This window comes from Palaemon carinicauda, chromosome 1, assembly GCF_036898095.1.
Source record: "Palaemon carinicauda isolate YSFRI2023 chromosome 1, ASM3689809v2, whole genome shotgun sequence".
Taxonomy (NCBI): Eukaryota; Metazoa; Arthropoda; class Malacostraca; order Decapoda; family Palaemonidae; genus Palaemon; species Palaemon carinicauda.
This window is the reverse complement of record NC_090725.1, coordinates 146,117,169-146,132,168: the sequence shown is the minus strand read 5'-3', so window position 1 is coordinate 146,132,168 and position 15,000 is coordinate 146,117,169. Positions and strand designations below refer to the sequence as shown.

The window sequence follows — 15,000 nt, the reverse complement described above, 5'->3', positions numbered from 1 at the left end:
ATAATAGGAGAAGCAGTGGCGAAGACTACACGACGGCGAAGCATATTTATTCACAAAATAAAGACTCCATATTACGAAATTGATCCGACGAAAAATAAATGAATAAAAGATAGATAGGTTCATTCTGCTTTTATGGAGCATGAAGTCAACGCAGTAGCTTTTATTGATCTTAGTTCAGTCGATGTTTGAACAAATTCAATACGTTAAAAAACTTTAAATCCATTGTTCAAACTGACTACACGAGGTAACTTTCATCTCATGGACAGACAAGCACAATGAAATGTCTAAATCTTACTGAATAGAACCTTTAATAGGACACTTTACAAAGGTCCTTTACTTGGATAGATCATTTTGTAAGTTTCTATCTAAAAGAGGTCGGTTCCTGTATTGGTCTTTTATGCCGTAAGCTTGTAAATTCGGGCTGAATTCCTTCAAATAAAACACTATTTATAATAACTAGATACAAAGTCTTGTCAGCGGTTAAAGCTATCTGCATTCAAAAGAGTGGAAATATGTTTAATCAGGATAATGAATATAATAAAAAAAAATGTTACGTGATTACTATATTTTTATCAGGAATCAGACCAGAAACTGCGCATGTAAGGAAAATGTTCATGGAGGGTAGTTATTTATAACGATAATTTACCATGAATCATACAGTATTAGGGAGTGTAAAAATAGATTAGATTACTTCCATGAGAAAAGTATGAATGTGAAAAGTATTTTTTTTTAGGGTATGGGTTGATGGTATTGTGTCTCTGACTGTGCTGGAAAGACGAAATAAAGTAGTCGAAATAGAAATTCTCTTGTTTATAAATCGCTTTATAACTTATCAAAGTATTCATATCTAAGGGTGTAACTGCTTTGAGTAAAAACAATCAAGTCATAAATTGAAAATGAAGAGAATAACAAATATTGACGCTAAAGCAACAGTGTAATAGTAATAGTACAAATAAGTGGTGCTGGAATTTGAAATTATACGTGTGAATTCTAAACCTGTAGATTCAGAAAGGTGAACACTCTAGCTGAGTCCACAATAAAAGATCTACGGAATCCTACGTATCTCTGTGTCGTTGTCAGGAACACCCAACAATGGCAGGAAGTCAATTATATGCCATTGAAATTGAGTCTTAGTCTTTTTAATTTACCTTTCCTTTCGGCGTGTTGTTTATCAAAAGGGATTAAAATGATACGTAAAATACAACGCCATGGTCACGAAATTTTATGAATAGCATGATCACAATAGCAGCAATGATAAAAGGGGAAACAGTGAAGATAATGATACTACTACTACTACTACTACTACTTTAATAATAATAATAATAATAATAATAATAATAATAATAATAATAATAATAATAATACTTTATCATAAGGTTTAGCTTTATAACATTAACTAAATCTTATAAAAGTTGAAACAAGGAAGACAAGTTGTTTAGAAGACAGAAACGACCAAAAGGGTGATAAAGAGTCAAGAAAGGCTTCACGAAGAGATCTTCCTCGCGAAAAATGAGCGCTCACGATAGCAGTGCTCCAGTCACGAATGGCCTTGCTTTGGTTATGTCTGAGAGCATTCCAATATTACTCTCCCCTTCCTTGAAATCATTTACTGAGTTATATATGTACCTTCCATTTTGTTTGTGTGCGCTATTAATATAACAAGATCATTAAAAAAAAAAACAATGATGACAATAACACTTTTAAGAATATAAAATATAAAAAAAAAATAATGTAAAAACAGAATCGAAATAAAACATTTACGTCAATGTGTTATTTTAGTCTAATTGAAGAGTCTATAATTCTAATTGCAGCCGTTTCTTCGGTAACGGCATATTTACAATCTCAGAAACGTTAAAGACTTCCAAAAATCGAATAAAAAAAATGGGCGTGATTTCACTTTTACAAGACTTATTCAGAACTAAATTTTCTCGACACATTTTCAAGAACTTGTTTTCATATGTATTCCGTCAGCCTCTTCCAATGTCTTCTTAACTTGTATCTAAAACTGGAACAGTACCGAAGTGCAATCCTACTTCACTTGTCATTCCCGACAAAACATAAATAATAATGACGATACTACAATTGTCATTCAAAGGCAGGAGATATAATAGTGAACTCTACCCCCTACCCTGATTACACAACGCAATGGTCTCAAATAGGCCAAGGGAAGGTGGTATTTCCTTACAACGAACAATGAATATACTGAAGGCCTCTGCTCCCCCATTCCCCCCGCCCTGATCCAAAGGCCCATCAGCTACAGGAAAGACTGAATACGTCTGTAATGCAAGAGTTGAATGGCTAACCGCAGAGTGGGTTACAATGGAAACAGAATACATTTCTCAAGAGATTTGCAACCATTGGGAATGGAAGCGAGTTAACAGTGTGCTTAAAACTAAAAATTCATTCAAGCATTAAAATCATAAATAATAGCATTTGTTGTATTTTGAACTTTTCGCAATTTTTCTCAACATGTTCTCTGGTGATAAAACTATAATCGGATTATTTTCGCAGTTTAGTGTCAATAGTTTGTCATGAACGTTTCCCACTGAATATGCGGTTTGTTACATTCCTCATCACAAATCGATAATTGAAATGTAGGAAAGAACCAACAAAGAATGTTTCCAAGAGTAACAAATGGAATCCATTGGATCCATAAAGTACGAGTTATGACTTTATATAAAAAATAATACAGTAAATGTATTGCTTTACTTCAGTAGATGTTTGACTGGTTTACAATTTGTCTTTAGCTAATAGTAGTAAGAATAATAATAATGAAAACAACAATAATAGAACTAATGAGATATTTAGGACCAAAGTTCGTTCGGGAATATGAAGACAATTTAAAATAAGAAGAAACCAAAGGTCAATGAACAGAAAATGTACTAATGCCAAAGAGCCGCAAATAGGAGGGAAAGTCCACACTGTAATTATTCCACAGGAGAAGCAAACGAACTAGTGGCAAACAGCCTGACGAAGGCCCGAGGGCCAGCCTACGGGAATATTTTCTTTGCCTCCAGCAGAGTTATGTGCGTGCGCAGAGGAGCACCCATTTACTTTACGTAAGTACAGTTACGACTTTATAGCTTTATAAGTCTTCCATTTTAAACCTATCTATTCTGTTTCTTTTCGATAAATGTAAAATCAACTAAATACAAACTTACATAACTACTTATATGAAGCGTTTCCGTTAAAGACGCCGTTTATTATGAAATATACCGGGATATGGATTTGGATAAATATTTTATATTCTTCTATTCGTTCAGAAAAGCTTCCTTTTCCAGACGACGCCTCTAAACTTCTTGTCATTTCACGTAATCATGTTAGTAAACTATTCCCCTTATTATTAAAAAACACTAAAATATCTCGATAAAGAAAAAAAAAACTCCAACTCAAGAAACCACAAAAATGTATAGTTTCCATGAAGAATGGTGAGTTTGAATATAATAAACTTTTCAAAATGAACCTTCAAGAACAAACAGTTGTTCAACAGACGAACAACTCCCAGAAGACTTTCCAAAATATGAAAATGTTTCAGAAGAACGCGTAATACAGAAGAGATGGATCTCTTCCGAAAGCTCTCAGATAGAATTGATGTTCCACCAAGAAAGAACAGACATTTCATATAAACAAGACACAAACGTCCCGGTAAGAAAGGCCATTCTGAAAGAAACGTACATTACAGAATAAGAAAGAGAATTTCTTAAAAGTGGTAACGATTCAAGAGGGAAAGAGTCCACGATATCGTCAATTCTAGATTTCCCTGTCTTTACTCACAGTTACACGTCGTATCGGCCTTATGTAAGTAAGGTGGCTCAGGGGTGAGATGGGGGCGGAGGAAGACGGGGAGCGCAGCACATCTTCTATATTCGTTATTTAACTTTCTTACACGTGACCACCCCAGTCACGAGGACTGAGTAGTGAAACTACCATAAGGGAGACACACACCTACAGTCACGACTTAGAGTTAACGAAACTACAAAATGTATGAGAGAGAGAGAGAGAGAGAGAGAGAGAGAGAGAGAGAGAGAGATAAATTTTGCTAACAAGAATACTTTACGCGTGGATGAGCATGGATTTATGTGTGAGAAAATGAAAGAGAATCTACTTTTGTGCATATATTAGGTAAGGTTTAGTTAATGCAAGGTACAGATTATCTCATCGAAATTCTGCTATTTTGATGGTATTTGTTCTTACGGAACTATGGACGCTAACGTCTAATTATTTTCCCCTGCTCTGTCTTTCAGAGAGAGAGAGAGAGAGAGAGAGAGAGAGAGAGAGAGAGAGAGAGAGAGAGAGAGAGAGAGAGAGAGAGAGGGTACTCAGATTCCTCTTTCCAAGGCTTATGGGAAAATGTGAAGGTAAGCAAGTTCCATAAAACAGGAGGAAAAGACAGAGGTAAAAAATGAAGTAAAAACAATATGAGTGAAGGCAGTTATTACCGTTGACCTCATTTCCAGCGTTCGTGTAGGAGAGGAAGGGAGTGAGAGAAGGGGGGGAGGGGGAGAGGAAAAAATTTCCAAAGTGTCATAGCAGAAGTAAATGGCCTCTTTTCTTTACTCTCTTTAGATTTGACTCCAGCACAAGGTTATAGAAAACTGGAACTGAAACTTAGGGATAACTCTTTTTAAAAAATTCTTCTAACTACTGCCAACAGCGGTATACATGCAAACGTAATTTGTAACTTTGGTGCATAACAATGCACATATTTCTATTAATAGCAATATTAACAGTTAAAACAAAATAGATTTCACATTTGACTAAAAGTACAACATCGATTATTCGATGCTATATATAATAAAGCTCATTACAAATGAATACCGATTATGAAGAAACATGAAGCAGGAGACAGAGGGTTTTATTTTTCTCTAACACAGGAACTCCACTTCCGGTGCATAAGGCGCAGCATGATACCAATCTTACTTCCATTACCTAAACTCTATCAGTCCTTTTATGATTCAGTTTTCAGACATTAAGATCAAGCGTTTACTGCTACACTAACGTATTGTAAACCTAAATCTCACTAAGAATGGCGTAAATAATCATTACTACTACGTTTGAAAAAAAAATTAAACAATTGCTAAGTCTATCTTAAAACATTCTTCAATGGGTAATTTCGCACAAACTGATGCAGTAGAATTGCCACTCTGACCACCTCCTAGATGAAATACTACAGTGCAACACCTCTGTCATACAAAGAATACATTCTTACGCGAGTTATTTTGAGATCTGATGTATTCATGTTTCTTAGGAAATACAAAGTTCTTAAGAGGTGCAACATAATGCCAAAATTTCTCCACTATCATATATATATATATATATATATATATATATATATATATATATATATACTGTACATATATGTATACATATATATATAGATATATATCTATATATTATATATTATATATATATATATATATATATATATATATATATATATATATATAATAGACGCTTACTGACGCAGACATGTTTATACGCACACACTCACACATACACACACGTATATATATATATATATATATATATATATATATATATATATATATATGTATATATATATATATATATATATATATATATATATATATATATGTATGTATATATATATATATATATATATATATATATATATATAATAGACGCTTACTGACGCAGACATGTATATACGCACACACTCACACACACACACACACACACACACATATATATATATATATATATATATATATATATATATATATATATACATATATGTGTGTGTTATGTTTGTGTGTGTTTGGTGACTTGACCAACAATGATTGACAAAGGATTCCAATTAACCTGAAATTCTAAGCAACTACACTATTCTCTATAATCGGATGGTAATGAAAAAAACGCTTGAACAAATGCAGGAACAATAAATTCCGTAATATACATAAAAACGGGTCTATTCAAGACACACACACACATACGTACACACGCTTGCCCTTTAAAAAGACTTGGTAACCCTTATCTTCTAAAATCAAGAGCGTCCCAACAGAAACTACAAGACTATGTTCTCAACCTCCCGATCAGGTTTTTTTTTCTTTTTTCTTTTTTTTACCCAAAACCTTTTGATATTTGATTTATTGAAATTGTGGTGATTATCGTGTAAAAAGTTTGACTAAATGAAATCGCTTTGATTATCAGGTAAAAAAAAAATACTTTTGAGACACATGCAAGGCTTATGCCCTGAGAAAAGCCAATAGTTATTGGCTGAGACAGCTGTCAGAGAGAACTGAATAAATGGAGTAGCACAATAACAAATTTCGTCTTTTCCTTCAAATTTCTTTTCGAGTAGACAAGAAAAGATACAGAAAACTAATAAAGTGTTACCTAAAAATAGTTGATGCACAAGCGCTTTAGCATATATATATATATATATATATATATATATATATATATATATATATATATGTGTGTGTGTGTGTGTGTGTGTGTGTATGTGTGTGTGTGTGTTTTGTGTGCGTAAGTTGAAATCATCCAGTGTTCATAAAGATTGGGTAAATGCATACTTTACATGCAACTTCTTAGTCTGTTTATGCACATAGGTTTCGAAAAGAAATTCTAGTAGTTATTATTCGTTCTTACCAAAGCATGCCTTTTACACAACCCTTCCCACTTCCCCCCACCCCCACCCCTTTTGAAACATATGGTTATACTTCAAGAAAGTGATTTCGAGACGAATTTGGCATGAGCTCACGAGTTGTATCAAAAGCCATGTTATTGGGCAATTAAACGGAAGTCACGAACTAGGCAACGGAGATGTGGTAAAGAGCGCATCAATCACGCCTTGTCGTCCTTCAAAATCCTAGTTCTCTAATTTCCTTCGATTGTAAGCAAGTTTCCCTCATAATCTCAAGTTATTCGGCCTCAATTCACGTTAACTGGTATGCGTTTGGTGTAAAATTGGCGCTTATTTTCCATTAAAGAAAAAAATATTGCGAGATTTCGACAGGCAAAGTGAATCGAATTCAGAGGTAATATCTGGAGTTTTGGAATTTCAGGCAATAAGTGGAAAAATTTCCAAAGATATTTAATTGCATTTGCTTGTGAAAGATCAATCATAGCCAATGCCTTGATTAGGTCAAGAAAATTTTAATTTTGTATTTGTGATTAAGACTGATAAAAAACAATACCCATGACTTTTGAGCACAAATATGGGAAGAACATCTTGGACTACATTCCGAAACACTAGGAAAACAAGCCTTTCACCAGATTCTCCTCCTTCCCGTAACGTTACGTAAGCTTAAACGGGTTCACTTCATAGACATAAAACAAGAAAATAGCTTGCCCTATAAGTATGAGAAATAAGTGTAGTTTAGTTCTTTTTTACTTCCAATCTTTCACTAGTTTGGGATAGTAGGAATAGGTTCCTTAATACCAAAATAAAACAACATGAAATTCAACTCGCAGTTGAGTTTGATACTGTATCTTTTATAATGTGAACATTATTTAGTCTTGAAGCATCGTAAACTCAGAAAGAGCTGCACTGTCAAGGATACGTGAACACTATAAAACTTTGCACACGTATCTTGAGACGAGAGCCCGTGGTAAGCAGTAAGATGAATAAGTACCTAAATCGTGGGATAATTTTCTTGTATCTAAGTATTAGCGATAACTCCTTTATCCTCCATCTTTTAGATTAAATAACAAATAGATGTAAAATGCTACATTCTTTAATAGCTGATTATTCTGAAATATTTTACCCTATGAAAGAGAAAAGCAATTCTAATTTTGCCAATTCGTGAAGACATTCAAGTCCATAAAAGTATACAAAACTCAACAACATTTACATTCGATATTACAAAGACTGGAGGGGGAAATTCGAAAGTCTTTCGAAATTAAATTCCAGCATACAAGAAAAGAATAACCAAATTAAACTTGAGGCGAAAAAAGCATCTTTTCTTAAGGGGTTTGGAAAGTTACTGTCAAAGGCAAGCAAAAAGGAGAGGAAAGGAGAGAAAAATAGATAAAAATGGCCAAATAAATTGGGGAAAGGCAATGGGTGAAACAGAAAGTGGAAAGAAGCAGGAAAAAGTAATAGAGACCCGCACTTTATCGACAGAGAATAGCAAGATACTGACTCACGGAACAACGGTATCAGAAATGAACATAAGATTTGTAAGGCCGAGAGCGTAGCTTCGAGAACAGTATTTTCTAGCAATACCACATACGGGCATACGTACAACTCAAAATAGAATAAAACCTTAAAAAAAAAAGTTGAAGTTTCCAAATAGCTATTGCAGTTTACAAAAGAAACAGCTGGAAAGTTCAAAGTATTTGAATTATACAGTAAAATCAGGGAAGATTTATGTGTTAACGTTTTACAGACTGAAGAAGCGTTTTGATGGAGCTAACTTGATCAAGATATTGTTGAAATCCTGAAAGATAAATGCAAGAGAAATCCTTTGGAGTGCGAAAATAGGATACATAACAATAAGAAGTTTGAAATGATTGAGAGAAAGGAATTTTTACTTGCTCTATTTCTGTTTACTGTGTATAACGGAAGCATGGTGAGAAAATCCTTGGATAAAACTCTTAGAGGATATCTAGTTAGTAAATCAAAAATTTATGACGGTTTGTATGGGATCCAAGTACAACACACGGTCAGGTCAGGAGTTAACACAAATCAAATGATCGAAAAATTCCTAAGACAAATGACTTGGAATTAATTACTTCTGGATACAAACGGTTCTTAAAAAAAAAAAAAAAAAAAAAAAAAAAAAAAAAAAAAAAAAAAAAAACTTGATTGCTACAGAGCAGGCAAAGTAGCTTAAATGTACAGTAACTGTTATAAGCCCAGGATGAGAGCCAGATACTGATGAACTGACAGGATAAAAATATCCAAAGCATATAAGAATCTAAACAAATTTCTTATAAACGATTCCTTAAAAATCTTGGAATATTTTCTCAATACACCAAATCTTTGTCTAAAGAAAGAAGGCAGACTGGACAAGATTTTCTAAAGTTAATTTGCAATTAAGAATGGCACCTATATTTCTATATAAGCTCTATGCCGTTAAAGTAACGCAGTCATTAAAAGACCTTGTTAGGAAGACAATTTTCGAGATATGTTTACAATTATGATATAAATTATGTTAGCATCATCTTCATCCACCTCATTTTGCATCATGCACTAATCTTACCTAGATCTCTGTTAAGAGACTTAGCAATCTCAAATTACTCCCTAGAGGATGGATCGATGAAATGAGAATAGCATTATGTGTAGAGACTAATTATGTTTTCTATGCCAAACCCCATATCGTGTGCGTATAACATAAAATGTAAAGAGCCAAGAACATTACTCTCAAGAACATCAGATATTACATACCTGGAGTGACTATGATGCCCGTCAACAATTAATTATATTATATCATCATTAATACCAGCTAAACTGGAAAAGCAGGATGCTACGAGTCCAATGACACTAACAGGGAAAAACCCTCAGTGAGGAAAAGAAATTAGGAAATAAATTAACTATTTATGAGAAGAAATAGTAAAAGATATAAAATACCTTAAGATCAGTAACAACGCTAAAATAGATCTGTCATATATAAACAATGAAAAGAGAATCGTCTCAACCTGTTCAACATTATAAAAATTCCCTGCAAGTTTGAACTTCTAAATATCCATCGATTCAACCTTCTGATTAGGAAGATTAATCTACAATCAAGTCACACCTGAAATAAAACTGGTATACTGTGTAGTGGTAATTAAAGATCCCTTAACAATGATAAGAAATTACTCACCAACTCTCTCATCTGCTTTCGTTTGCAAAAAGGACGCCATGATTAACAAGGTCCAAAGCAGCATTTAAGTCAAGAACAATCATTCGAACTTCAACCCCAGAATCTGGTGATTTCTGTGCAACAATGAAAATTGTAAGAATAAGATCCCAAGCTCCAAGGTTTTTATAAATCCAGATTGCAAACACTGAGAAAGTATCAAAGAGCAAATGAAGAGTTATTTGAGTAATTACGAGGAGAAAGTAGAGAAATAAGCTCGTGCACGTACACATATCTGCACACATTGTGTAAAGTCTATTTATTGGAGACAGCAACACCTATCATTAATGCTAAGAGAAAAGGAGACCTAGAGTCAAAGATGAAAAACACGAATTTTTCAGATTGAACTATCAGCATAAACAAGAAATGTTCGAAATTACTATATATGTGAAAGCGTAAAAAAGCTGGAATTGAGGAACAATATTGACAATGACAACACAATGGAACAACGACAAAGAAATCCTTCAAATAAGAGTTCAAGTTTAACAACTGATGAAGACAAAAAACTTAATACATTAGAAACGACAGTGGCGGGTTTTCAACATTGCATATCATAAAATATGATTATCAATAAGAAACAGTAATTGCTTTAAGCATATCTACGCAGAAAACCATTTTAAGAAATTAACAGTAGTATCAAATGAAGTCTAGTTTGCTTAAAACTATCAACTGTTTCAAAATAGGAGCTTGTCTAACTTGCGCTGAAAGAAATAGAAGGTGGGATAGTATAAATTGAAGTGTTAAGATTCCACAAAATCTAAACTGGGATTATTATAAAAAGATGGAGCTTGTGTTGGAGAACATGGAACTGACCACCAAGCAGAATTTGAGTATGTGTGAGAGAGAGAGAGAGAGAGAGAGAGAGAGAGAGAGAGAGAGAGAGAGAGAGAGAGAGAGAGAGAGAGAGAGAAAGTAAAACTCAGAAGATTGGATAAAAGCATCCATCTGCTTTTGTATGATAATTAATACTTTTTTAATTCTTTCTACTTTTCATCTCGCTTCCAACTTTGCTATAAGTGACAAATCTGGTTATCAGATATTCCCCAGTCAAACTAAATAGTGGATATGTAATGCGTCATGATCGTGAGATTGATCCTATTAGGCAATTTTTTTTCTTCTCGTTTTTGATTAAAATAATAAAGAGGTAATAACATTAAGTGACTCACGGGCGCTACAAAATAAAATGAAGTCACCCGCCCCTCGCACAAGGTTACCTCCATTACAGACTGCCGAGAATCACGAGTGAATCAGCGATTCCAATTACAATGAGAGAGAGAACTTACCGCTGCTATGTTTGCCTGGCCTTGTGCCAACACAGGCTCTTGCTCCTTGAACCCCCCCCCCCCCCAACCAAACTACCTCCACCCAGAGAAAAAAAAACCTGGAACCTCACAGAGTAAAGACAGAAGGAAGATTGATCAACCGAGAAAAAGGCTTGATTAGTTTGGATTAAGATGACCTTATGGCAGCACAGGGCCTTGCCTAAGGTAACCCACTAGTGTGGTAAGAGACTTAAGGTAATAAAAGTAGTGGTGTGAACGTCTGATGTTGTTCATTCAAACCGAGATGACATGTTGAGGAACTGAGACCCAAGAAAATTAGCCAGAATAATGAAGTCAATAAGATAACTCTATTTTTCTGACTTTACCGAAATGTGGTGTACATTCAAATGGAGTTCTGATAAGGAACTAAAAAGACCAGACTAAAATAATGACAATTCTTTAGGAAGTATATATTTTCTTTGTCTGCATCAGAAACAAAGATTTACATCTAATAACGTAATAAAGAATATAAGAAACTAATTTTCATCCCCCAAAAATATTGCGAGTGTGATTTTTCCACAAAGGAACTAAGTTATACAGTGAATAACGTTCGTGAATGGATCCTAAAAGAAAGCCCCACATCAAGATTCAGTGGAATTTCCTGTCAAGACGGCACATCTGCCCCTGCCACATCAGAGGTCAAATCCGGGACTCCTTTGTGAGAAAATCTTATTTCATCTTCATTTCTTTTTTATTGTAAAGTTATTCACTCAACTCCCCAATACCTTATATTAGAATCTTTATACATTTACCTTTCCAGCCTCATTTCTCGGTATTTGTATTAATATTTATTACATTAGTGTTATCAGTTCCGATATCCTCAATAATTCTTCTTTTTTTTATTCTTCGTTGGGATATTTATCCTCATTACATTTTTCTCTAATTTACTTTTCTGTTTTCATCTTGTGAGGAGTAATTCCTTTCTAATCGTTTTTAGATCTGATTTCTAATTTTATTTCATAAAGAGACATTGGCTTTTCCACTGAATAGTATACTAACCCGTTCCCCTTCCACAATAAAGAAGAAGATTTACAGATGGATACTGCAATCCTGAATAGATGTAGCCCGTAACTATAATCACATATAAACAGAAATATGTAGTTATTTTGATATCTCTGGACAGTTCAGTTGAATTGAATCACATTAAATGGTTCAAAATAAAAGAGGAAGAAACTTTTACACTATTCATAGAGGTAAAATCTGTGAAGAATCACCCGATGACAGAGTTGTTTTGCTAGACTGTTGGCCAAAGTAGACAAAATCTGTCAACTACGATGAACTAGAATCACTAAATATGAATATTAATTGCTCATTAGAAAATGTTGTTGATTGTCTTTAATCCTCAATGAATTCCTAAGTAATTGCTAATTGAAATATTCCGAATCAATAATTACTTACGAACGATCCCAAATGTGCAAATCATTGAGACACCATAAACATGATATTGAATACAATTCCAGCATCAAATTTTACTTTTTTCCTTTTGCTTATATTTTCATCAGCAATATATTGTCTTTCAATTTCTCACATTCACGTGTTTTTATACAGGAATTATCTAACGCCAAAATCATAATTCCTTCCTTTACATGTGTTTCTTCTATTAACCGAACCGTGTTCTCTCCCCTTCCATTCCACAATCTCTTCATCGTCATAAAAACCGCCCTATCGTTCGCCTACGCAACCTCACTTAAACTTTCCCAGAACCTTTCTCTCTCTTACCGAACTTCATAGCTATGACGCCCAGCAAACTCGAGCATATTTTCATGGAGTCGTTTACAAATGGTAAATAAGCGACTCCAAGGTTGTGAACCTATCTCCACTTTAGGGGATCTCCAAAGCCATCCCGAATGGTTTAACCAAGACTGGGTACAGAGGAAAGCTTGGCGAGTGTGCATAAATTAAAGCCACCCATTTTAACCTTTTGTCTGTTATTTGTGCGCTTGGTAGATGAAGTGGAATTCAACACACCTTTTCAAAGATTACCTCAGCAGAGCTCATGCTATACAGCAACTGTATGACTGAGGATATCAATCGAGGTTTCGATCAACATCACACTAATTTAGCTGAAAGCTCTTAATGCTTCCGATTAAGGTTAATTCCTCTCCTTTATCTGTCTGCGAACAACTAAGTCCTAGGCAAAAGTTGTGTCCTTGTGGCTAGATTTTCGATATAAATCTTTATGGATAAATCTTGTGACGATTTATTATTTTGTCAATATAACATTCACCATAAGGCTACATTTCGACGTTACATTCGTTGTTACTACTATCGGCATCTTGTATTGTAATTGTGAACTTTAAATCAGTATGTAAAATCTCAAGTCATCCATGGTATAATTCTAAATAGTAAATGATTAATTACACATAGTCTAATAATTATGTCCTTTAAGAAAAAAAAAAACGAAAAAAATTGGCAAAAAATGAGAACAATATAACTAGCTTTGTAAAAATTCTTTTTGTCATTTTTTTACTATTTTGTTATTGCAGTTAATGAAAAATCTACCAGTTCGAAGAAAACCTCGAACAAAATAAAACTTGCAAAATCATGACATAAAAAAAATAATAGTTTTTTGTATTAAATAGCCTTCTGATTTTATTTTCTGTGCAACAACAGACAAAAAACGGACGAGTCATCGAGAGAGAGAGAGAGAGAGAGAGAGAGAGAGAGAGAGAGAGAGAGAGAGAGAGACATATGCACTGAAAATACAAGCCTAAATGGCAAGTGGGGAGGTGTTAAAATAGAACGGATGAAATTGGAAGACTTCAAAAACTTTAGTAATTCAAAAATAATTTCGACTCTCATTATAGTTGTCCAATATACTATTTTTACTTAAAAAAAAACCATTGACACTAGACCACTTTCAAATATCTGTGAAAATTTTTATGAACGCAATAAAAATAGTTTCAATCATGCATTAAAAAGGAAAACCACTTTAGTTATTCAATAGAAATCAAAGATTTTGGATGCTCTTTTTCTCCCAAGAGACTGCCCTTTTATCATTTAGGCTACATGTTTAGCCTACAGACCTACCTTCACTCGTAATGACACTCGTGTCATCCTTCACTAAGATGCCCTCTTGACCCGTTTGGTTCGTGGTATCAATAGCTCTGTCATGGTGGACAAGGTTCAAGTCAGCTGGGGCCTCTGGTTCGTGACCTGGAATTCTTAGGACACCAGTATCAACAAAACCTTTTGTCGTAGAAAGAGTAGCGGTTGAAGTTCTTGTAGTGGGAGAGGGCGGTGGTTTTGTATTGACGTCAATTCCGAGGTCATCTACATTGGTGAACACAGCAGGTCTTTCTTTTGTCGAAAGCAAAACGCCACTATCAGGTTTTCTTGCAGGAATGCGCGTTCTTACGTCTTGGGGCGCTGCTGTAGGGTTAGGAAAAAGCTCCCTTCCTCTAGGAGTGCTTGCAATTCCCGGAGAATTACCAACGCGTGATGGGACCGTTGGAGGTAAAAGGGTTCCTTTCTGGAAACCATCTGACGGAACCCCTGAGGGTCTATTTCTGACGTTTTTGTCCCTTATTTCGACTACTGAAACTCCTCCTATGTTCGTGGCACTACGGGGTGTTGTGGTAGTATCCGGCTGAATCACTCTAGGTCTTAGAATGGGCGTTACGGATTGGTGGGTATTTGGTAAAGTCCGTAAGTCTCCAATCTCATGGAGAAGGCGGACCTGGTGTAAGTTTTGATTATCTTGTCCTCGGTAATGTTGTTCCAAGTGAGGCTGGAATTGCTTTGGAAGTTCGGGAATTGGGTCACTATTTTGAGGATTAGTTTGCAAGACCAATTCGACACTAGACTCTTCACTATCCTGGAAGGCTACGTTGGGAGCCATTGTCTTATACTGACTGTCAATATAAAAT

The 15,000-nt window shown here is 34.6% G+C and overlaps 1 protein-coding gene across 1 annotated transcript in view; it reads right to left on the bottom strand.

Annotated features, from left to right (window-relative positions):
• The window catches only part of LOC137652414 (uncharacterized), a 605,768-nt gene that overhangs the window by 21,941 nt on the left and 568,827 nt on the right, over window positions 1–15,000 (bottom strand). The window contains exon 4 of the mRNA XM_068385812.1: window positions 14,162–15,000. This exon is cut by the window's right edge and continues 1,923 nt beyond it. Coding sequence (XP_068241913.1) covers window positions 14,162–14,972 — 811 coding nt within the window. The 5' untranslated portion in view covers window positions 14,973–15,000. The remainder of the gene's footprint in view (window positions 1–14,161) is intronic.